Below are 26,725 nucleotides of genomic sequence, written 5' to 3'. Positions count from 1 at the left end.
AGGGGAGCGCAGCTAAAAACGCTCGTCTGAAAAAGCCCTTTCTGAACTGAACAGTTGAAGCTTTAGGGCTCTTACTGACGAGTGGTTGAAGCTGCGCTCCCCTGCGTTCCGTTTTTCTGTGTTCAGCCGCAGGGGAGCGCAGGAATAGATGCATTTAGCTTTTTTCAATGGGGCTGTACTCACACAGGCGAGTGTAGGCGCCGAACGCAGGTTGAGACGCAACATGCTGCATTTTTCCTGCGTTCGGCGCCTACACGCGCCTGTGTGAGTACAGCCCCATTGAAAAAAGTTAAATGCGTCTATTCCGGCGCTCCCCTGCAGAACGCAGAAAAAGGAACGCAGGGGAGCGCAGAACACAGAAACCCCCCCACTCTGTTATTTATACAAGTGAAACATATGAGATATAAAAATAAATAAAGGACAAACAGAATATCAGAAACATATGAGTTCCTGGTCTGTGATCAATTAGAGTTGTTTTTCGAATACACTCTGGTGCAAAGTAGACAGCTGCAGTCCCATTAAACATCAAACCCCCAGCTATAAAGGAGCGTCCTCCCTTCCCACAGATACTCAACATCTTGATGCTTTGCCTGGAGTTGGATTTATAGGAAAGTGTTAGGGTTTAGCACTAATGTTAACTCTTACATGTCAAAATAACTACTAATTAAAGTCTGGTATTTCCTCCTTTTCTTTACTATAAAAATATTCTAAATACAAAACAAGTGCGCATAAAGTAATAGGGGTTATTTAATATCCATGCAGGGTCGTACTGGGTCGGTGGGACACCGGGAAAAACCCCGGTGGGTCCTGGTTTTCATGGGCCCCCGGCGGCCCAGACCTGCTCCCCCGGTTGCCCAATAAAGACAAGCTGTTGCTCCCTGGGGTGCGGTGGCTTTCGCGTACTGCCTGGAGGGCCCTTCGTTTTGCAGCCCCAGTGGCCCCCCAGTCCTACCCTGCACCCATAGGGCAAGGTACAAAAAAAAAACTGGTGAAAGTATAGGTTTCAGACTTTGCACCTTGCCCCATGTGTGATGCCAAAAGGCTTCCCAAATGAAGAAGAATTAAAGCACTCAGATGACCACTCTCTTGCTCCCTATAAGTTAGAGACAGGCTGCAAAGGAGCCCAGATGTAAATTTATGCAATGTACCTACCAGCATCACTGACCCAACCAATTCAACCCGTAAGTGCATCTTCCAGCATCACTGACCCAACCAATTCAACCCGTAAGTGCATCTTCCAGCATCACTGACCCATCAAATTCAACACTTCAGTAGCAGTGCATCTTCCACCATCACCATCAAAGCTTCAGTGCATCTCCCACCATCACTGACCAATCAAGTACAACCTTTCCGAATATTATTACAATCACAGTTAAAATCCCAAAACAGTTGCACATACATTTACATTGTACAGAAGCCGATATGCGCTGTAGCATTAAAGGAAAACCAAAAAAATGTAGGTCTCAGTAAAAAGATATTGCATAAAACAGCTCATATGTAAAACCCTGCTTCATGTAAATAAACCATTTTCATAATAATATACTTTTTAGCAGTAAGTGCATTTGGGTAATCCTAAATAGAAAATTGCCAGTTCAAGAAAAAAGGGCCGCCCCCTGGGATCCTACAATTCACGGTGCACACAAACAAACCATACATGTTAGGTCACATGAGCCAATTAACAGACAGAGTTCTGTCTTTTGCTTCCACACTTCTTCCTGTTACAGTTAGAGCTGCAGTATTTCTGGTCAGGTGATCTCTTCCTGTTACAGTTAGAGCTGCAGTATTTCTGGTCAGGTGATCTCTTCCTGTTACAGTTAGAGCTGCACTATTTTTGGTCAGGTGATCTCTGAGGCAGCACAGACAATATCATAAGATGGGGCTCACTGGCTTATTCCAGTTAGGTAAGATTATGTAATATGCCACTTAATATGATATAAACTGTCTGTTGCTTAAGTATTCATTTGGTCTCTGCTCAAGGATTTCAGATTCTGCTGCTCTTAAAGGAGAACTAAATCTTAACTAAAGAAGTAGCTAGAACTGTACATTATATTTTGTGCTTCTGTACCAGCCCAAGGCAACCACAGCCCTTGAGCTGTGTCTCCAAAGATACCCCAGTAGCTCCCCATCTTTTTTTCTGCTGATTGTACTTCGACCATTCACCATCTAAAACCTGCCGAATCGCTGTTTTAGCCTATGGGGGACCCCCTAGAACCCACTTGGAGTCAATTGGAAAAAACTTCGAATCGAATGCGCTATTCCTTCGTTTCGAACAATCGAAAACTGACCTATTCGCCCAAAAAAAAACTTTGACTTAATTTCGGTTGGTCTGCTTGAATTCGAATTTCAAAGTTTTTTTCAATTCGAAATTCGACCCTTGATTAATATGCCCCCCCCACAATATAAGGCTGATTAGTAATTAATACAGATAATTACTACATGCCAGCACAGAAACCAGTGCAATTAGCATCAGAATTTAATAATCAGCAAACCTGTAGCATCAGTTTATATTACAGCCAGGGAAGCTCATTTTCTGCTGGATAATTAGTGACAAGCCCTAAGCTTAGCTTCTCAACAGCCAATCAGAGCCCACTGAGCATGTGAGTGTCACAGACACTTTCCAAGATGGTGACCCCCTGTGACAAGTTTGAAGTCCTGGATCATTGCTGCTATTGACAAGCTGAAACTTTAGCCTCGTGCAATAAGTTCACTATATAAAATATGGCATTTTTAGCAGTAATTGTTTGATTATCTACCGTATATACTCGCGTATAAGCCGAGTTTTTCAGCACCCAAAATGTGCTGAAAAAGTCTACCTCGGCTTATACGCGAGAGATACTAAAAAGTATACCGGTATGTTAAAGTTGCTGCTTACCGACGCATGCAGTGTCTCCTCCGTGCTGTGTGGGCGTATTAAGGTACTACAGAAAAGCGACGCTTGCACTGTCCGTGCTGATACGGGGGACAGACTGCCGATTACCGCATCATAGAGCACTGGGCGGGACAAGGTGTGCGTATTGTTCCCTGCTGTGGATTTTGTAAGGTGAGTGACGTGTCATACTCGTGGCCCTGCCGAGGTGCGCTGCCGAGCCGGGCCCCTGGATGGAGCGACACTGCCACTGCTAGGAGAGGGCTGTGGACGTTGCAGACGTCGCACTCTTCTGCAAACAGCTAGCGTCTAAGGAAGGCAGGTAATGTGCTGCTGCTGCTCAAACCGGTCAGACCGGTACAGGAGCGCAGCACACTTGTTGACACTGTTATATCTGCAGCACGCATACTCGCTCCAGTTCCTGCTGTATTTATTCTCTTCCACTTTCTTCTTGGCATTTTGTGAGTACAGAGAGTGGGCCCCGTACCCCAAGGGATGAATTAGGACGCCCCCAGAGGATAATTTTGCTGTCCGGCATTTAATGCTCATTCACTTGGGTGAGGGCAGGGGGGGTGGCAGTGAGTGGGAAAGTTCAGGAGGCACCCGCAAGGTGAAAGTAGTCTAGTCCGTGGTGGGCTCAGCACCCTGTCACCAGTCACCATGCCTAGAGCCTTCCTAGTAAATTGAAGGAGTCCCCCACCCGTGACTCAGCTCTGTTAATACATGACTCTGTGGAAACAAATGCACTTACAACCCCCCCCACAGCTGCTTTCTATTATAGAGCACTGGGACGCATATGCTTATAGCTAAATATAGCAGAGGGAACTCTGTATTCGAGCAGGTATTCACATTTATTCAACACATTTATTCACATTTTATGCAAACTGGCCATGTCCTAAAATGCATTTCTCACCCCTAGGCTTATACGCGAGTCAATTAATTTTTCCAGTTCTCTTAGGTAAATTTAGGTACCTCGGCTTATACACGGGTCGGCTTATACACGAGTATATACATCAGTCAAGTCCAGGCCCTGGCCCTCCAATTATTATTGCCCAGGATCTCATGACAGCCAAGGGTGAGTTGTAGTTCAATTACAGCTTGACGTCACACATTTTACAACTGGTTCTTGGCACTAGACACACACTGCCCCGTGGCATGTAGTCATGCAGCATTTAATTAAAGCAGAGTAATTAAATGTCTGTCGGCATTTCTGATTGTTGCGCCAACTGATTTGTTTTGCTAGATCTTAGCCAGGCATGACCGCAAGCACAGCCATTTCTATGTCGGTAACACGGTCCAAAAGTGACTAAGCAAAGTGCCAACTAGAAAACTCAAGGCTTATTTATCAAACAGTTGCCATAATTTGAGGAGAACATGTACATGCCTGTAATTACACCCCTAATCCTGCTAATTGCCTGGTTAACAGGTAGTTGGAGAAGCTTCAAAGAGAAGAATTAAAATCTGTTAAATAACCATTGGCATACAATTTCCCAGAATCCTCAATCAATCCTTTTCCATATCAAAATGCATTTATGTGCCCCCTCAAATGTTGGGGAAGATACACTGCCGACCCCACCAACCTCAATACGGTCTCTATTGTTACCACCTCACTATCCGGTAGGATCTTGCACAGCAGGGCTCTGAGCTGATTGAAAGGGCACACCCTATATTATGACTGTATTATTTTGGGATGCCTTTCAGCAATGACATTAAAATATTCTTTTAGAGTCTGTCTGCTACAAAAGGATTTCCTAACGGGAAGCACTGAAGATCGTGAGTAGCTACAGCTACAGAATATATTTAAGACACATGGGTTTCTAAAAAAGAAATAACAGTATGACTAATAACTCCATGTCTAATTGGGATAAAGTCTGTCCGTTCTCTCAATTATCTAAAATCTATTTGGCTTGGTTTTGGTTGACGCTTAGTGGTGGAGATGGAATGGAGCATCTGGGGTTAAAGGAACAGTAACAACAAAAAATCAAAGTGTATTAAAGAAATGACAATATAATGTAGTGTTGACCTGTAGTGGCAAAACTGATGTGTTTGCTTTAAGAAAACAATTATAGTTTATATAAACAGGCTGCTGTGTAGCCATGGGGGAAGCCATTCAAGCACAGGATACACAGTAGATAACAGATAAGTACTACTATAGTTTATATAAACAATCTGCTGTGTAGCCATGGGGGCAGCCATTCAAGCACAGGATACACAGTAGATAACAGATAAGTACTACTATAGTTTATATAAACAAGCTGCTGTGTAGCCATGGGGGCAGCCATTCAAGCACAGGATACACAGTAGATAACAGATAAGTACTACTATAGTTTATATAAACAAGCTGCTGTGTAGCCATGGGGGCAGCCATTCAAGCACAGGATACACAGTAGATATCAGATAAGTACTACTATAGTTTATATAAACAATCTGCTGTGTAGCCATGGGGGCAGCCATTCAAGCACAGGATACACAGTAGATAACAGATAAGTACTACTATAGTTTACTGTATATAAACAATCTGCTGTGTGGCCATGGGGGCAGCCATTCAAGCACAGGATACACAGTAGATAACAGATAAGTACTACTATAGTTTATATAAACAAGCTGCTGTGTAGCCATGGGGGCAGCCATTCAAGCACAGGATACACAGTAGATATCAGATAAGTACTACTATAGTTTATATAAACAAGCTGCTGTGTAGCCATGGGGGCAGCCATTCAAGCACAGGATACACAGTAGATAACAGATAAGTACTACTATAGTTTACTGTATATAAACAAGCTGCTGTGTAGCCATGTGGGGCAGCCATTCAAGCACAGGATACACAGTAGATAACAGATAAGTACTATTATAGTTTATATAAACAAGCTGATGTGTAGCCATGGGGGCAGCCATTCAAGCACAGGATACACAGTAGATAACAGATAAGTACTACTATAGTTTATATAAACAAGCTGCTGTGTAGCCATGGGGGCAGCCATTCAAGCACAGGATACACAGTAGATAACAGATAAGTACTACTATAGTTTATATAAACAAGCTGCTGTGTAGCCATGGGGGCAGCCATTCAAGCACAGGATACACAGTAGATAACAGATAAGTACTACTATAGTTTATATAAACAAGCTACTGTGTAGCCATGGGGGCAGCCATTCAAGCACAGGATACACAGTAGATAACAGATAAGTACTACTATAGTTTATATAAACAGGCTGCTGTGTAGCCATGGGGGCAGCCATTCAAACACAGGACACACAGTAGATAAACTAGTGATGATCCATAAAATCATTCTCTTCCGTGGAAACTATTACTTAAATATTATATTGATTTTTAAGAAAATGTATATTGCTAGATTTAACAAACAACTATTTCTTATGTAACTTTAACAGAATAACTATCTGAATTATACAGGAGGGTGATATAGACAAGCTGTTTGTTAAAAGAGTGTCTTGAGGTCTACTGATCACTAGCTAAAGGTCTACTGGTAGATCCCAATATACTTTTTGGGCACCCTGGTTTAGAGTCCTGCAGCGGGTCGGGTACCCGCAAAAAAAGCGGGCACCCTGCGAAATGAGAGGATTTTCAGGATCGGGTATAGATGCGGGTCTGCAGAATGCAGGTCTGTGGGTTGCGGGTCTCATCTAAATTTCTTATCTTATGTATTATTGTCTATGTTTTACTCCTTTTAACGTTTTACAAAACTTGTTTCTGTCCCCGCCCACTTTTGATGACGTCATTTCTGGTTTGCAGCACCATCACTTCCTGTTTGATGGTGGTCGACTGGTTGCGGGTCGGGTTGTGGATAAGTCAGTTGTGAGTAGGGTTGCCACCCGGCCGGTATTTTACCGGCCTAGCCGGTAAAACACCTGCCAAGGCCGGGGCCGGTATTACAAATTTACCAGCAATGCAGTTGCCGGTAATTTGTAATATCCTTTAAAAAAGCCCTCGGCCTGCCCCTTACCTTTTTTGTAGTCTTCTTCGCGTCGCCGCAATGTTGCCCCGCCCCTTTTTGTGGGGCGCTGCGTAGCTCCGCCCCTTTTTGCGTCATGGTCCACCTTCTTTTTGTACCCGCCCCCCACCGGCTGGTTATTTTTTTCATTAAAGGTGGCAACCCTAGTTGTGGGTCCAGGTCAAGTAGCGGATCAAAGTGGGTAAATATGCGGTTCGGGTCGCGGGCTGCGGGTTCGGGTCGTGACGGGGTCTTAGAAATTGGTTCCGTTTACATGAATATAGTGGCTATTTACAGAGCGTAAAATGGTGAAATCTGCATTGTTTTTGTCCTGCATTCCCAATGAATTGCTGCAGCTCTCTCTGCTCTGTATTTCAGCTGCAGATAATTGTACTGCTGAGCCTCCTAATGCACCAAGATGTAACTAACGATGTTTTTTCTTTTAGCACATTTCCTAATCCAGAAACCATTTTCAAAAAGTATGTTTTTTTTTGTCATATTCCCTTGGTTGTTTATATTCCCGACATATGTATAATATGTAACACTTGGGTTGGTATGATTTAACCACTGGGAACTGCAAAATGTTACTGTTCCTCCGTACACAAAGATTTGCATAATTTTGCAGCAATAAATCATGCAAATTATAGATTAATCGCTGCCCTGTTAAACCTATTGTACGTCCAATGTAGGTCACACTGGAAAAGATAATTCCACACTTCAAAGAAAGCCCGTTGCTACCGTGGGAATTGGGGATGTCTATTTTGTAACAGTCCCAAATACAGAAGCTATAACCTGATTTTCACATGAGAACTCATTTAGACTAGAGCAGTGCTTCTCTGAATTTTTCAGTTCAAATCTTTAAGGTACAATATTTGGTCAGGTCCCCCCTTAGTTAACAACATAGTTACAGATAAGGGAACATTCAAAATGTATCCAGGACAACAAACTAGTATTCACCGCAAAGCTAACATAATAGTCAGAACACTAATTCCTGCTTTTCAGCTCTCTTGCTTTCCACTGATTGGTTACCAGGCAGTAACCAATCAGTGACTTGAGGGGGTGGGGGGCACATGGGTCATATCTGTTGCTTTTGAATCTGAGCTGAATGGTGAGGATCAATTGCAAACTCACTGAACAGAAATGTCCCATGTCGCTGACTAACTCAGAGTTAGAGAGCTGCAAAGCAAGAAGTACTGTTCTGTTCTGTTAGACATCCACTCGCTCCAGCCTTTATACATTACATTTTTGGCTAACTAATAGTGATGGGTGAATAAATTCGTCAGGCACGGATTTGCGGTGAATTTTCACGTTTCGACGCCCACAAATTGTCGTGCATCAGAATAAGCGCATGCATAAAATCAAAATTATTCAGACGCCCATTGACTTTAATGTATTTGGACAAAATAGTCGGCGTATAACAATTGACGCTCGCGTCAAATCAATCAATTCTTGACGACATGTTGATGACGCCTCCAAGCCAGCTCACACATAATGAAGGTAAGTTTGACATCCACCATCTTTTATCACCATACCTCCCAACTGTCCCATTTTTCATGGGACACTCCTGATTTTGACAGCTCAGCCTGCAGTTTGGGGTTTGTTACCAAAATGTCCCGACTTTCTCTTTTATCTCCTGCACTGAACAGCCAGAAAAATATACAAAGTTTCTAACTTAATTGGCTTTTGGCAGAGAGTCCAGAATAGATTCTTAGATACTTTTGTAACAATCTAAGATAAGCAGGTCTCTTGGGTGAATTTAGACTTACAGTTTAAGGGTAAGGGCACGCGGGCAGATTCGGGGAGATTAGTCGCCCCGGCGACACATCTCCTCTTCTTCAGGGCGACAATCTCCCTGATCTGCCTTCCCCTACTTCCCCGCCGGCTATAATGAAAAATCGCCAGCAAGATGGCACTGGCGGCACTTCATTTTCTGAAGTCAGTTGCCTCACGAGGAAACTTCGGGCGACTTCGGAAAACGAAGCACCACAATGTGGGGGAAGGCAGTTCAGGGAGATTGTCGATCCGAAGAAGAGGCGATTTGTCGCTCTTCTTGTCCTGAGTACATAGGCAACCACACATGTACACTTAATAAACTAAAGCAACAAAGCATTGGAAAAAGTGACATTTTTTGCAAACATTTTTACAGGTTTCCCCCACTAGTTAACCTTAACGACTCAGAGTGAGTCAGCGCAGGACTCAATGGCCTAAGGGCTTGACTGTGCCAAAAGCTCCCAAAGAAGTCGTGTCTCCCCGGTGACTTCAATTTGAGATTAAAAATAATGTTCTCAATGATTTTCCTGCTGTGCCTCCCAAAATCCTCCAGATATAAAGCCCAGCAGAGCCCATACGACAAAATGGAAACACACAGATACATTGTATTTGTCTGTGAATATGATGAAGCACGGGTTATAGATTCCGCTGTCAACTTTGCCTTCAGTTCCAACAAAGCAATGTTCCCTCTAATTTCTTCTCGGCTATGTAGGCAAAAACGTTATTCTGTGCACACATAGGGGTTTGCTGAAAGATGCCAGTAGAACAGCGCTGGCACAGAAGAAGGAGATCTCATTGTGATTCGAGATTAATGGGATATTCCCTGGTATTGAAGCCGTTCAGACCTTGGCAGTACAGAGTAGGGTTTTCTTTCCAATACAATAACAGACGACGTGCCTAAAGTGCAGTACACTAAAGCATTGGGATTATTTGACTGGCACTAGGCTTTTTACTGATCAGGCTATAGATAGACATGGAAATGTATATTCTTCCACTAAATAACATCCCAGATTTACAAAACTGGACCAATTCCAGTGACTAGTGATGCACAGAATCCAGAATTCGGTTCAGGATTCGGGCAGGATTCAGCCTTTTTCAGCAGGATTGCTGAATCTTTCTGCCAGGCCAAAGCGAAACCGAATAGTAATTTGCATTTGCAAATTAGGGGTGGGGAGGGAAATTACGTGACTTTTTGTCAAAAAACAAGGAAGTAAAAAAAACTTTGCCCTTCCCACCCCTAATTTGCATATGCAAATTAGGATTCGGATTTGGTTCGGTATTCGGCCGAATCTTTTGCGAAAGGTTTCGACTGAATCCAAAATAGTGGATTCGGTGCATCCCCACTAGTGACAAAGGGATATCTCTATATTTATGATCAAATGGCTTTTTATCCACATCTACAGGACGTTTCCTTGAGCTAAACAAACAATGTTTCCCTTTGTCTTGGTAATTAGACTTTTCACAGGTCTGCTAGGCATGAAAAACAACAAGTCAACTCCACAAATTGGGGTCAGATTCCATCAGAACAATACATACACGGTGATCAGGATGGCACCCTCAACATGATACTGATACATGAGCTCCTGTCATCAATATTACAGTGCCCTGCAAGGCTGGCAGAGAAAGCTTTGGATCAGAGGCGGCTAAAACATTTGTAACACTCCGACACTTGCATTATAAAAGGACAACTAAACCCTAAAAATGAAAGTGGCTAAAAATGCCATATTTTATATACTGAACGTATTGCACCAGTTTAAAGTTTCAGCTTGTCAATAGCAGCAATGATCCAGGACTTCAAACTTGTCACAGGGGGTCACCATCTTGGAAAGTGTCTGTGACACTCACATGCTCAGTGGGCTCTGATTGGCTGTTGAGAAGCTAAGCTTAGGGCTCGTCACTAATTATCCAGCAGAAAATGAGCTTCCCCTGTAATATAAGCTGATGCTACAGGTTTGCTGATTATTCAATTCTGATGCTAATTGCACTGGTTTCTGTGCTGCCATGTAGTAATTATGTGTATTAATTACTAATCAGCCTTATATTGTGACATTTCTATTCTATGTGTACTGTATATTGTGAGTGGGTCCCTAAGCTCAGTAAGTGACAGCAGCACAGAGCATGTGCAGTGAATCAGCAGAAAAGAAGATGGGGAGCTACTGGGGCATCTTTGGAGACACAGATCTTTACTGCTAAAGGGCTGTGGTTGCCTTGGGCTGGTACAGAAGCACAACACAAAATGTACAACATTTCTACCTACTCCTTGAGTTTAGCTTTAGTTCTCCTTTAATGGATAAAGATAAGGCACAGCCATGATGCATGTAACACAACATACAATGTCCTGACTTGCACATTTATCCAGACCTCAATGCAGAACAAATAGGAATAAACAGAACAGAAAGTAATTCAGCATCTTTTTTTTAATCTTTTTTAATTTAGGTAAGAGTTTATTGAACAGAATTTGCAGCATAACTCAACATTTGGTATACATCTCATTGGTGGTAAAAAGCGGTACATTAACAGTCATAGATGGGGTGTGGATGTATTACATGACAATATTATACTGTGCATATTAAACCATCAGCAGTAATGTGTTATAAGTTTATTGCACCCAGTGGCGTAACTATAAAGGAAGCAGACCCCACAATTGCGGGGGAGGGGGGAACTGTGGGGTCTGCTTCCTCTATAGCTAATGATAAAACCCCCTCCTCCCGAGCTGCTCTTTACCGGCAAGGAAGGGAACGCAAGTCAGGGTGGGGCATGGGCGGAGTCAGAAAGGAATGTGGGCAGAGTCGGTAGGACATGGGTGGGGCATGGGCAGGAGGATGGGGATAGGAGTGAAGTTTTTTTTTGCAGTATTTTTTTTAATGCAGCAATTTTCTAATAATGCAAGCACCCTTCTGAGAATGTGGGAGGACTGACAGATTTCCTCCTTACCCTGCACAAAAAGTTTATAAAACAACACTAACAGCTCGGGGCAAACTTGCACCTGGGAAAGTACCCGCAGCAACCAATCAGTGATTAGCTTTGTTCAGCCCATGCAAGTAAAACAATGAGAGCAAAAACTTGATTGGCAGCGAGAGTTACTGCCCGAGTGCAAATGTGCCTGTTGTTAGTAAATGGGTTTTGCTCCAGGTTTAGTAACCCATTGCCCAGCGCCGGATTTCTTTGCTGGCCGCCCCTAGGCCGCGCGGTCCGACAAGGCGGCCGCACAGTCCTAGCGCCCGCCTACACTTCCCCTTCCCAGCGCGCCGGCAAAAAAACGCTGGCGCAGCTGGTGTAATTGAATGGGTACGCACACGTCCCCATAATGCGGCTGGGCGGCATGCCGCCCCTATTTTTTGCCGCCCTAGGCCCGGGCCTATGTGGCCTTGCCACAAATCCGGGCCTGCCATTGCCGATTCGACCTGAAGCCGCAAATGGAGCCAAAGCCGCTAAAAGTAGGGATGCACCGAATCCAGGATTTGGCCTTTTTGAGCAGGATTCGGCCGAATCCTTGTGCCTGGCAGAACCGAATCCGAATCCTAATTTGCATATGTAAATGAGGGGCGGGTAGGGAAAATCATATGATTTTTTGCCACTTTTTCCTTTCCTGCCCCTTATTTGCATATGCAGATTAGGATTCGGATTCGGTTCAGTATTCGGCCGAATCTTTCACCAAGGATTCGGGGATTCGGGCGAATCCCAAATAGTGGATTCGATGCATCCCTGGCTAAAAGACCCTAAATTGAAGTCCTGGAGACACAAAAAGACCCAAAGTCACGAAAGAAGACTAAAGTAAGTTCCACTGGCCACCAATTTATTGTTTTAACACTATATAGACCACTGGACACCAATGTTTTTTAAAAATATTCTATGACCACCAATATTTCTTTTTAACTTGTAAGAAGGGGGCGGCCATGGCCATCAATGTTTTTTTAAAAAAAAACTTTTATGGGGGCCCTGGAGCCATTTCTTTTTAAATTTACAAGGGGAGCCCTGACCGCCAATGTTTTTTCTTTAACTTATAATGGGGTTCTGACCGCCAATGGCTTTTTATAACTTGGGGGGGGGTTACTGTTTTTAGTGCTGTCTGTATGGCCTTTTTACTTTCGTGTGGAGTGGGGTTGGGGCTTGGGGTAGGCTGGAACCAGGGAGCCCAGAAAATTTTGTTGTACGGGGCCCCTGATTTCTGATGGCGGCTCTAGGTACTCTAAGGGGAACAACTTTGTTCCCTATGGGGCTCCATCATTTGTTCTGTGTTTTAAATGTCCTGGCACCTAACGGCAGACTGAGATAAAATAGTACCTGGCATTTCAAAGCCCAGCCCACTAAATAGAGACTGTCTCTGGCATCTTACAGCAGCCCCAGAATCCATAAGTTGCCAGTCCAGGCCTGCCTAAAGGACAAAAACAAGGTCCGTACCCTAGAAAAATGTTTAATATGAAAATGGTATTTCACACAATTATGAATACGGCCATAGCGGGGCGCGTGAGCAGCTGTTAACATAAGCACTCTAACCTTCCCTGATTCACATGTCTGCTAGAGATTGCACACATTACTCTACAATACACAGGATAAATAATTCAGCTCAATGACACGTTCTCCTCCGAGTGTGACAAACAACACAACATCATGGGTTCTGGCAAATGAAATTCCGCTGTGCTTAATAATAAGATCAGACTGATAAACAGGGACGGGAGAGAAAATTCAAAGGGAGTAATTGCACCCTACGCACGCCCATCACTCAACATATTGTCACTGCCCTGAACTGCCGTGTAATTATGTAACAGATTAGAACCTGTATCTGTTTAGCAACTGTGGCTCAGGCAGTAACAATGTGGTTTAAAGGAGCAATGAACACTTGGAAGGATTTCATAGCATAAAACTGATGTGTATGGGGACATGTACAGCAGCCAAGTGCAATAAGAAGGCCCAACCCGCTTCCACCATTGGAAAACCAATTAATAATAACCAAACTGCAAACTAGATAGTGGTCTTAGAAGCCACCGTCTTTGGCCACATTACTTCCAGCCATATGTGGGCCAACTAGGGTTGCCACCTTTTCTGAAAAAAAACACCAGCTTTCCTATATATTTATCTTTTTTCCCTATTAATAACATTGGGATCAGCCATCATTTTTACCGGCCAGGTGGCAACCCAAGGGCCAACCCATATGTAGGGTTGCCACCTTTTTAAAAAAAAATTACCGGCCAGTGATGGGGGGCGGTAACGCCGTGACATAAAAAGGGGCGGGCCACGGGTAAATGGGCGGGCTGTGACGTAAAAAGGGGCGGAGCCGCGTGCAGTGTGATGCGAAAGGGGGCGGGCCCCTTCGCAAGAGGGGCAGAAGACGAGGAAGGGGTAAGTTTCAACCGGAGGGCCAAGGGCTTTTGTTATAGGTATTACAAATTACCGACAGCTACATTGCCGGTAAATTTGTAATACCGGCCCCGGCCCTGGCAGGGTGGCAACCCTACCCATATGATACTCACCGGCTGTCCCCAGACCATATGGACGGATAGAAAACCAGGGACAATTCGCATGTGTGGCCACCTATGTACTTTATCTCCTGCTTTACTTACTGTTGCCCAACCAATAGTGATTTTTTTCGTCAGATAACCTGAGTCTGAACAGCCACTTCCCCTGACTGGAAACCCATGCCCAGATGATTGGCCAGTATGTCTGTACAGTTCAGAACTCACTATGAGGGCACAGTTAAAGGACCAGTAACATCAACATTTTTTTTAAAAAAAATTGTTAGTATACATCGAAAGAAAAACACAAAGACAAATGAAACTTAAAAAAAAGCAAATTCTTTATTAAGAAATAACTTTTTTTAAAACCCGACTTGCGCTCATCTTCAGAAAAGGCGACACAGCAACAATCCATCGCGCGGCACTCAGTTTCTGATTCCTGGCTACCTCCTATATGAAAGGCAGGGAGGAGAAATTGAGCGCTGCACAATGGATCGCCTGATAGATTTCTGAACAGGAGAGCAGGCAGAGTTTTGGTGTTATTTCTTAATAAAGACTTTGCGATTTTAAAGTTTAGTTTGTCTTTTTGGGGGTTTTTTCCGCTGTATACTTGCGAATTTTTTTATTTAAAAAAAAACATCTCCCAATTGTTCCGTTTTTAGAGGGACAGTCCCTCTTTTGACAGCTCAAGCTACAGTCCCTCGTTTGTACTGGAAAGTCCAGTTTTTCTCTGCACTGAACAGCCAGAAAAAGAAAAAAGTTTCTAACTTAATTGGCTTTTGGCAGAGAGCCCAGAACAGCCACAGCTGCAGATAAGATACTTTTGTAACAATTTCGAGATAAGCGAATAAGTAATTGTAACAATATCAGATAACAGGTCCCTTGGGAAAAGTTAGACTCACAGTTTAAAGGGCAATTCATCTTTACTAAATGAAAAAAAAAACACACAACACACACAATGTGTTCAAACTTTCAAACTTTTGTAGTGTTCATTATGTTTGACATCCAGTCACTCCAGCCTTTATACATTACATTTTTGGATAACTAACTACTGTATATTAGAAACATTTTTTATTTTGCACAGCCACATCTATTTACCCAGTTTTTATTTTTATACTGAACTGTTCCTTTAATCCCTGCAATGCCCTGCTAAAAATAAATAAAGCCAGGGTCGGACTGGGCCAGCGGACACCGGGAAAAAACCCAGACCCACTACCTGCCTCCTGAGCCCCTCCCCTCGGTCCTTAGAGCGGGCACACTAGGGGTGCCACCGCGCCAGGGAGGTTTGCCGCTGGGGCAGGAGCAGATGAGGTTGTGGAAGCCCTTGATGCAGAAGCCCTATGGGCCCCCGACCCCCAGTCCAAAGCTGTATAAAATACAGGTATGGGACCTGTTATCCAGAATGCTCGGGACCTGAGGTATTCCGGATAACGTATCTTTCCGTAATTTGGATTTTGATACCTTAAGTCTAGTAAAAATTAAGTAAACAATAAATAAACCCAATAGGCTGGTTTTGCTTCCAATAAGGATTAATTATATCTTAGTTGGGATCAAGTACAAGCTACTGTTTTATTATTACAGAGAAAAAGGAAATCATTTTTTGGTTTATTTGGCTAGAATGGAGTCTACAGGAGATAGCCTTTCCGTAGTTCGAGCTTTCTGGATAAGGGGTTTCCAGATAATGGATCGCATACCTATATATTATTTTTTTGGAAATAGAAAGAGGGACAAAAAGATTTGCAGCATGGCAAAAAAAATTTTGACCACGCAATTTTTGTGCCACCCCGTAATTGCCCTTTAAGCTGCAAGTCACAGTTTCCCCAAGAGACCTGCTTATCTTAAATGGTTAGAATGTCTTATTTGCTTATATTAAATTGTTACAAATGTATCCAAGTGTACCTGCTGAATGTTTTGGGCTCTCTGCCAAAAGCCAATTAAGTTGCAGGAGATCAAAGAGAATGTTGGGGGATTTCAGTAACAATCCTGGACTGCGAGTTGAGCTGTCAAAATCAGGACTGTCCCGCGAAAAAAGGAACAGTTGAAAGATATGCAATAACAGCGTACTGTCCCGGCACCACTACTCTGATCATAACGATCCCGCAGCAATTACTGAACTACAATGACCGTTCATAAATCCATCTGACAACAAAGTGAATTAAACCAGAGTGCCAAACTAATGAATAGAGTACACATGTAATTATGAATAGCATTTCTTAGCGCCGTGCCTAATATTCTGAGCACAGAGCGTCATTTATTATCCAGCGCCACGTCGGCCCATGAATTAGCATCAGACGTACAAAGGTAGTGGTTACCATTATCCAGAGCAGAAAGATGTGACTAATAAAGCAGGCAGATGTGAACAAGCACATAAATATAGATTCACTATGCATCTTGCTGAGTTTAAAGGAGAACTAAAGCTTAAGCAGTAGCTAGAAATGTTGTACATTATGTTTTGTGCTTCTGTGCCAGCCCAAGGCAACCACAGCCCTTTAGCAGTAAAGATCTGTGTCTCCAAAGATGCCCCAGTAGCTCCCCATCTTCTTTTCTGCTGATTCACTGCACATGCTCTGTGCTGCTGTCACTTACTGAGCTTAGGGACCCACTCACAATATACAGTACACATAGAATAGAAATGTCACAATATAAGGCTGATTAGTAATTAATAAAGATAATTACTACATGGCAGCACAGAAACCAGTGCAATTAGCATCAGAATTTAATAATCAGCAAACCTGTAGCATCAGCTTATATTAAAGGGGAAGCTCATTTTCTGCTGGATAATTAGTGACGAGCCCTAAGCTTAGCTTCTCAACAGCCAATCAGAGCCCACTGAGCATGTGAGTGTCACAGACACTTTCCAAGATGGTGACCCCCTGTGACAAGTTTGAAGTCCTGGATCATTGCTGCTATTGACAAGCTGAAACTTTAGCCTCGTGCAATAAGTTCACTATATAAAATATGCCAGTTTTAGCCACATTCATTTTAAGGGATTAGTTCTCCTATAAAGCTGCAGCCATTCTGCTGCCAGATGTGAGCAAGGCTCTAATGCTGCTCTCAGCAATGGCTCCTTGCTCTGTGATCAACCTCAGCACCTTGGCTGCCCAGAAGCACTGGCATTGAAAAGGTTAAAAGTTTAGTCTGCCTTCAAGAAATAATATGGCTTAACTAGGAACTTGGAAATGCCTGGTTGTTACAACCCCTCTAACCCTAGCAACCAGGAAGTGGTTTGAATACCAAAATGGAGAATAAATATGAGAGGGGTTTGAACAAGAAGATTTCACAGTAAATACAAAATTTTAAAAGCAATAAACACGTAGCCTCTGGATTTATGTGGTTTCTGGTTCCTGGGGTACAGAATAAAAGTGATGTACGGGGCTTAAAGGGGTGGTTCCCCTTTAAGTTAACTTTTAGTATGTTATAGAATGTCCAATTCTAAGCAACTTTTGGCCTTCGTTTTTTTTATTATAGTTTTTGCATTATTTGCTTCTGATTGTTTCCAGCTTTCAAATGGGGGTCACTGACCTCATCTAAAAACAAATTATCTTTAGCTCTACAAATGTATTATTGTTGCTACTCTTTATTACTCATCTTTATAGTCAGTCCCTTTCCTATTCATATTACAGTCTCTCATTTAGAGCAATGTATGGTTGCTAGGATAATTGGGGTCCTAGCAACCAGAACTGCAAGCTGACGAGCTGCTGAATAAAAAGCTGAATAACTTAAAAAAACACAAATGAAAAAAAAAATTAAAACCAATTGCAAATGTTGCTAGAATATCATTCTCAACATCATACTAAAAATAATTTAAAGGTGAACAAACGTTTTGATGTAACTTTTAGTATGTTATAGAACATCAAATTTCTAGCAACATTGCAATTGGTCTTCATTATTTATATTTTATAGTTTTTTTCAAATAGGGGTCACTGACCCCATCTAAAAAACAAATGCTTTTTAAGTGGCAGATTTATCAACGGTCGAGGTGAATTTTCGAAATTTCGAGTTATTTTTGTGTACCTCAACTAGCGAATAGTCCAAATTCGATTCGAATTTGCAAAAAACTTGAATTTCAGATTTATCATGTACTGTCTGTTTAAAAATTCGAATTTGACCATTCGCTATCTAAAACCTACCAAATTGCTGTTTTAGCCTATGAGGGACCTCCTAGAACCTATCTGGAATCAATTGGTGGACTTTGAAAAATCTAAGTTTTTTTGGGGAAAAACATTGAATCGAATGCGCTATTACTTTGATTTGTACGATTTGGACCTATTGGTTTAAAGATGGACCTATTCGATCAAAAACGGACCTATTCGACCAAAAAAAAACCAACTTAATTTCGGTTGGTCTTTTTGAATTTGAATTTCGAAGTTTTTTCAAATCGAAATTCGACCCTTGATAAATATGCCCCTTATTGTTATTGTTACTTTTTATTACTCATCTTTCTATTCAGGTCCTCTCTTATTAGTATTCCACTCTCCATATTCAAATCAGTGCATGGTTGCTAGGGTAATATGGACCCTAGCAACCAGAGTGCTGAAATTGCCAATTGGAGAGGTGCTGAATAAAAAGCTAAATAAAGATGGCCATAGACGGAGAGATCCCCTCGTTTGGCGATTTCGCCAAACGAGCAGATCTCTCTCCGATATGCCCACCTTGAGGTGGGCAATATCGGGCTGATCCAATCGTGGGCTTGCGGGACCGCATCAACAAACAGATGCGGCCGCGATCCGACGGGATTTTTAGTCCCATCCGATCGAGATCTGGCCGACTTTCGGCCAGATCACGATCGGGGAAGCCTGTCAGGGGGCCCCATACACAGGCCAATAAACTGTAGCCCGTGTATGGCCACCTTAACTCAAACACCACAAATTATACAAAAGGAAAACCAATTGCAAATTATCTCAGAATATCACTCTCTACGTCATACTTAAAGTTAATTTAAAGGTGAACATCCCCTTTAATAACTGGATCAAATAGATCATTCAATATCAGTGGGTCATGTGCCTGCTTATCCTTTCTACAAACAAAGAATAAAACCATAATATTTAATTAAATGTTGCATTAGCATTGACCTCAGCAACCAAAAAGCATTTTCAACTGCAGTTTAGAGAAAAGCAAAACAGAAAGGGAAATGTTAAAAAAAACTCCAAAAAAACAAAGGTATATTTAAACACCTGCTCATAGGTAACATAAATATTTATGAAAGGGTGACAGATTTATAGCGCAGGCTCCCAGCAGGTGAGATGGGATCAGTACAGTAAATAAACACAAAAGAACACTGGGCAGCTTTAAAGTGTAGATTAGAGTAACCTGATGCCTCCAGAGGTCTCTGGACTAAACCTTCTACAAACTCCTAGAGAACATGGACCTACTGCTTCTTTCCAAACCCCCAGTTCATGTGCCAAATGGATCAAAAGTTCAGGTGCCCACGCACAGTACCTAATATAACTAGAGGTTGCCCTTCTATGCAATGTCTTATGCTGCCTTATATTAACTCATGTATTCCTACTACCTGCACAGAACATTGAGCTACAAATATCCATATCTACTCCAGACAGGAGTATGAACTATAGGCACCGTCTCTCCCTACTATACCTGCTATCCCACAGTCACACTCCCTTCAAAGAGACTATTATCCCACTGTTACTATAGACACCATCTCTCCCTACTATACCTGCTATCCCACAGTCACACTCCCTTCCCAGAGAATATTATCCCACTGTTACTATAGGCACCATCTCTCCCTACTATACCTGCTATCCCACAGTCACACTCCCTTCCCAGAGAATATTATCCCACTGTTACTATAGGCACCATCTCTCCCTACTATACCTGCTATCCCACAGTCACACTCCCTTCCCAGAGACTATTATCCACTGTTACTATAGACACCATCTCTCCCTACTATACCTGCTATCCCACAGTTACACTCCCTTCCCAGAGACTATTATCCACTGTTACTATAGACACCATCTCTCCCTACTATACCTGCTATCCCACAGTTACACTCCCTTCCCAGAGACTATTATCCACTGTTACTATAGGCACCATCTCTCCCTACTATATCCTGCTATTCCACAGTCACACTCCCTTCCCAGAGACTATTATCCATGTTACTATAGGCACCATCTCTCCCTACTATACCTGCTATTCCACAGTCACACTCCCTTCCCAGAGACTATTATCCACTGTTACTATAGACACCATCTCTCCTACTATACCTGCTATCCACAGTTACACTCCCCTTCCCAGAGACTATTATCCACTGTTACTATAGGCACCATCTCTCCCTACTATACCTGCTATTCCACAGTCACACTCCCTTCCTAGAGACTATTATCCACTGTTACTATAGACACCATCTCTCCCTACTATACCTGCTATCCCACAGTCACACTCCCTTCCCAGAGACTATTATCCACTGTTACTATAGGCACCATCTCTCCCTACTATACCTGCTATCCCACAGTCACACTCCCTTCCCAGAGACTATTATCCCACTGTTACTATAGCACCATCTCTCCCTACTATACCTGCTATCCCACAGTCACACTCCCTTCCCAGAGACTATTATCCACTGTTACTATAGGCACCATCTCTCCCTACTATACCTGCTATCCCACAGTCACAGTCCCTTCCCAGAGACTATTATCCACTGTTACTATAGGCCCCATCTCTACCTACTATACCTGCTATCCCACAGTCACAGTCCCTTCCCAGAGACTATTATCCACTGTTACTATAGGCACCATCTCTCCCTACTATACCTGCTATCCCACAGTCACACTCCCTTCCCAGAGACTATTATCCCACTGTTACTATAGGCACCATCTCTCCCTACTATACCTGCTATCCCACAGCCACAGTTATTTTTCGAAGTGCTATGGTGCATAAATATTGTACCCATGCTCTGCTGTAATTTAACCATCAACCCAGCATCTGAAGTGACGCAGATTAACAGTGCCCAATTTAGTACATTGCAACTGCATTGCCTGTTCTCATCACCTGCAAATGAAGGCACATCCCAATCCTTCTGGCGGCATGTACACAGCACAGCATGGGTGATACTGAAAGGCACACACACACACACACACACACATACTGTGAGCTAAAATCCAAGGCTTGTCATTTACTGCTCATGCCCTGCTGCTGCTACTAGGGATTAACCTTTCCAGTGTAAGACGGACCTGTGTAGTATATACAGTATATACATATATACTGTATATACACACACATACGAATACACACACACACATAATAAATAGGTGCATAGATGTTGCACTGCATATGGAAGTGATGTAACCAAACCCAACCCGAGCTAAAGCCAAGGATCCCACCTGAACCCTCTGTCTGCCAAGGAATTGTGGTAGTTTTAAGGTGAAGGGGCATGTTACTGACATCTCTGAAACTGATATACATGAATAATGACTACATACTGTATATAACATCTGTGCATGTATTAGCCACTTGTCTGCTACCAATCATATGTGACCGATCTATCATTTTTTGCATCTAAGTACATAGTATCTAAATAAATAAAAACACAGATAGTTGATATATAGAGATGCATAACAGAAGGGCTGAGCTGTGCAATGTGCTTATGCTACACAAGTACTACAGATGGAGATAGATGATAGACATACAGCAGATATTAGTATTGTGACTGCTACACATAGTTTGCAGATGGAGATACTATTGCTACTTGGGTAGTATAGGTAGTAAATGGGATGGGCTATATCTGAATATTGCACATGGAGAAGTTCTTATATAGCTAGAGAGATGTTGGGGGTGGGCTATGAAATGCAGCCAGGTTTACTTATAGCACATGAGCATTTCGACTGGCTATACATATATATATATAAGTTAAGCATGTGCTGCTATACAGTATGTCCATGTATGTCTGCATGCACAAAGTAGATAGGGCAAGTATTATTATATATATATATATGTGTGTGTGTGTGTGTGTGTGTGTGTACTGTATATACATATATATGTATGAAGTAGTAGAAGTACAATATATACAGAATATGGAGCCAGCTTTGCCGTGTATGCACACACACTATATAGATATCACTATACCCAAGCAATATACACACATACATAGACAGACAGATGTTCTTGCTCTAGAGACAGACAGACAGATGTTCTTGCTCTAGAGACAGACAGACAGATGTTCTTGCTCTAGAGACAGACAGACAGATGTTCTTGCTCTAGAGACAGAGATACAGATGTTCTTGCTCTAGAGACAGACAGACAGATGTTCTTGCTCTAGAGACAGACAGACAGATGTTCTTGCTCTAGAGACAGACAGACAGATGTTCTTGCTCTAGAGACAGACAGACAGATGTTCTTGCTCTAGAGACAGACAGACACATGTTCTTGCTCTAGAGACAGACAGACAGATGTTCTTGCTCTAGAGACAGAGATACAGATGTTCTTGCTCTAGAGACAGACATACAGATGTTCTTGCTCTAGAGACAGACAGACAGATGTTCTTGCTCTAGAGACAGACAGACAGATGTTCTTGCTCTAGAGACAGACAGACAGATGTTCTTGCCGTAGAGACAGACATGCAGCTGTTCTTGCTCTAAAGACAGACATACAGATGTTCTTGCTCTAGAGACAGAGATACAGATGTTCTTGCTCTAGAGACAGACAGACAGATGTTCTTGCTCTAGAGACAGACAGACAGATGTTCTTGCTCTAGAGACAGACAGACACATGTTCTTGCTCTAGAGACAGACAGACAGATGTTCTTGCTCTAGAGACAGACAGACAGATGTTCTTGCTCTAGAGACAGACAGACAGATGTTCTTGCCGTAGAGACAGACAGATGTTCTTGCTATAGAGACAGACATGCAGCTGTACTTGCTCTAAAGACAGACATACAGATGTTCTTGCTCTAGAGACAGACAGACAGATGTTCTTGCTCTAGAGACAGACAGACAGATGTTCTTGCTCTAGAGACAGACAGATGTTCTTGCTCTAGAGACAGACAGACAAATGTTCTTGCGCTAGAGACAGACAGACAGATGTTCTTGCTCTAGAGACAGACAGATGTTCTTGCTCTAGAGACAGACAGACAAATGTTCTTGCGCTAGAGACAGACAGATGTTCTTGCTCTAGAGACAGACATACAGCTGTACTTGCTCTAGACACAGACAGACAAATGTTCTTGCTCTAGAGACAGACAGACAGTAGAAATAGGAAGGGATGAACAGGCTACTCACCCGCACTCATTCTGACAGCTCCACTATCCCCGGGCGCACATCCAGCTGTAGTTAAATCCAGCGCCCCAATATACGGCTGATCCCTCTGTACCTGTTACACAGCAAGCTGGCAGCTCCCGCAATACGAGACCCTCCTTACCATGAAGGACTCCCCTCCCTCAGGCCAATGCAAGTGCGTCGCTGCTACAACAGCCCGATACTCCTTCCTCCTCCTTCGCTGCTTCAGCACCCAACTGATCAATGATCCAGGGACAGCTATAGCGCAGGCAAAGTAGCCGAGGTGCTTCTCGGGCCTTGTAGTCTCCATACGTCACTTCGCCTATTTCCGCTACCATTTGCGTCCTCGCCGAAACTACAATACCCAGAAGGAGCCGCTCAAGAGCGACTACAGCCGGCCGCTAGGTGGCGCTGTGGGACATGCTTCAGCTTAATGAATTTGCCTCTGACTTTTATAGGATTTATTTATATTTTTTAATTTAGTTGAAGTCATAGTTAATAAATCATAAAGGTAATGTGCAGTGGAACAGCTGAGGTGAATAGCGCTGCGCTGATGAGTTTGCCATTTACACGGGCACTGACTGAAACGTATTTACACAAACTTGGAGAATAATAACTGCTATTCCTTTCGATTTTCATGTTAAGTAACGTCTTATCATGGGAGAAATAGAGAGAGAGAGATGTTTTGGCTCTGTAAAGCTATTTTGAGCTATATTGAGTCGAAAGGGTTAAAGGAACAGTAACACCAAAAAATTAAAGTGTTATTATGGAATGACAATATAATGTACTGGTAAAACTGGTGTATTGGCTTCAGTATCCTGTGCTTGAATGGCTGCCCCCATGGCTACACAGCAGCTTGTTTATATAAACTATAGTAGTACTTATCTGTTATCTACTATGTATCCTGTGCTTGAATGGCTGCCCCCATGGCTACACAGCAGCTTGTTTATATGAACTATAGTAGTACTTATCTGTTATCTACTGTGTATCCTGTGCTTGAATGGCTGCCCCCATGGCTACACAGCAGCTTGTTTATATAAACTATAGTAGTACTTATCTGTTATCTACTGTGTATCCTGTGCTTGAATGGCTGCCCCCATGGCTACACAGCAGCTTGTTTATATGAACTATAGTAGTACTTATCTGTTATCTACTGTGTATCCTGTGCTTGAATGGCTGCCCCCATGGCTACACAGCAGCTTGTTTATATAAACTATAGTAGTACTTATCTGTTATCTACTGTGTATCCTGTGCTTGAATGGCTGCCCCCATGGCTACACAGCAGCTTGTTTATATGAACTATAGTAGTACTTATCTGTTATCTACTGTGTATCCTGTGCTTGAATGGCTGCCCCCATGGCTACACAGCAGCTTGTTTATATAAACTATAGTAGTACTTATCAGTTATCTACTGTGTATCCTGTGCTTGAATGGCTGCCCCCATGGCTACACAGCAGCTTGTTTATATAAACTATAGTAGAGTGTCTGAAGCAAATACACCAGTTTTACCAGTACATTATATTATCATTCCTTAAAAACACTTTAATTGTAGGTGTTACTGTTCCTTTAACCCTTTTGACTCAATATAGCCCAAAATAGCGTTCTATTTCTACATTTCTACACTATCCTAAAATTGTCTCTACTGTTTTGCCACGTACAGTAGGTGAAGCACCCAAAAGCCCACCCCTGTATATCTGCCTCTTTAATAAAATTCAGAAATATGGACCCTGCTGTGTTCCTCCGTCGGTTCTGTTGCTGATCTCCAAGGGCCTATTTTTACTCGGATGACCTATGTTATTTGGGATAGAGTGCAAGCTCCCAGCCCAGCGGTGGCATCTAACACTTGGCTGCTTCACATACTCGCCCATGTGGTGACAAATTCACCCCCTGAAGCCAAAGCCCCCGCTAGGAGGGACGCTGGAATGCAGAGCAACTTGACACTGGGAGGATTTACATCATTAGATGCCGCTCCACAGTTACGGATTTACATGGGCTAATTTTAATAATGTCGTGTAGGTGCCAGTGGACAGAGTATTCCAGCTTGGTATAAAGGCCACTTACAGAACAGATAATAACTACACCTCTGCTTTTGTATTTTGCTCAAAAGTAACCCAGGATATCCACCGGTGGCTCTACAACTCCCAGCAGTTCCTGAGAGTACAATTTACTGAATTTCTTCTTTGCACCACTGACTGACGAACCTGCCACTGAGCAATATTGGTTTTGGTGCAACATCAGTATCCCATGTATAATATTAAAGGGGAAGTATCCTGTCTGTCCTGCTATGCTGTCTGAAGCTTCCCTTTAAGCTGTGTCCCATGTCTGCTGTTGGGAGCTCAGCTATCTGTCTTTATGCTAATGGCTGTAAGGTTATAAATATACTATAGGTTTCTAATATAAGTATCTGATAACATGATGTGAAGTAATAGCTGCTTGCTTATAGTAGAGGAACACATGAAGGCAGTTTCTACTAACAAGATTAATGATTAAGGAGCACTCACCTGCACTGATCCAGCAGTTCCCCAGTTATCCTTTTGGTTCTGGGCCTCTTTGTTTTGTTTCAAACAGCCATTGTCATATTTTTACTTTCCTTGGACTCCCTGCAAAAAATAATTTGCCTCCACTCACCCCATGTTTTGTTACCAAGTTACTTAATTCTCTTCAAACCAGTCAAGGTCCATTGACTACATTGATTGAGGACCCTAAACTATTGAGATGCCTCAGAGCTGTGGATAGGGGTTTCCAGTTTTCTGTTATGTTCCTTGCAGCCCCATAGCCAAGTAACTATTTTCGTCATTGATCTGTGCCTTATTATGTTATGCCGTGGGATATTACAAGGGCCATGGATCACATTTATGGCTATTTTTTGACTGACCGTATTTTTTTGCCCAGTGCTATCACTATGTGACTAAGTTCCGATCAGATGTTGATATTTTGGGCCCATATACCTGCTGTACTTGTGGTGGCCAAACAAGGGAGGATTTCAGCAGCTGATTTGGCCCCTTCAGAGTTGGCAGCTTATCTGCTCATGTATGGAGACTCCCCGACAGGGGTCTAGCAGAAATTTATTGGGCAGTTTTGAATATCCAGTTGGGTAAAGACTGCATGTCTTATTGATGAGGTCTCTCCAGATGGGCAGTGTCAGACTGGGGTGTCTGGGAACCACCGGACCTTGTGATCCCCAGTGACCATGTGATCCAATGGCCATTAAAATGCTGTTGACGCACTTCAAAGCCAGTAGAAGGAAAATGATTGTCAGGGTGGCATTTTGAGTATAACCCTGTGGATCATTTGCCTCTGAAAAATAAACTTCTGTTATATTGTGCGTTGCGCTGATGAGTTTGCCATTTACAGGGGTGCATCGCCTCTGACCGGAATGTATTTACGCAAACTTGGAGAACAACTACAATTCCTTTCGATTTTCATGTGAAGAAAAGTCTTATTATGGGAGAAATAGTGA

General features: G+C 42.7%; 1 protein-coding gene across 6 annotated transcripts in view; it reads right to left on the bottom strand.

Annotated features, from left to right (window-relative positions):
- The window catches only part of LOC108704157 (actin-binding LIM protein 2-like), a 115,548-nt gene extending 92,054 nt beyond the window's left edge, over positions 1-23,494 (bottom strand). For all 6 annotated transcript variants that reach the window (XM_041579384.1, XM_041579386.1, XM_041579387.1 and 3 more), the window contains exon 1: positions 23,269-23,494. In XM_041579384.1, the coding sequence (XP_041435318.1) occupies positions 23,269-23,278 (10 nt within the window). In that variant the 5' untranslated portion in view covers positions 23,279-23,494. The remainder of the gene's footprint in view (positions 1-23,268) is intronic.
- Positions 23,495-26,725: the final 3,231 nt, after the last annotated feature.

Source organism: Xenopus laevis, chromosome 1S (assembly GCF_017654675.1).
Source record: "Xenopus laevis strain J_2021 chromosome 1S, Xenopus_laevis_v10.1, whole genome shotgun sequence".
Lineage (NCBI taxonomy): Eukaryota > Metazoa > Chordata > Amphibia > Anura > Pipidae > Xenopus > Xenopus laevis.
The sequence above is the reverse complement of the archived record's forward strand: the minus strand, read 5'-3'. Positions and strand labels throughout refer to the sequence as shown.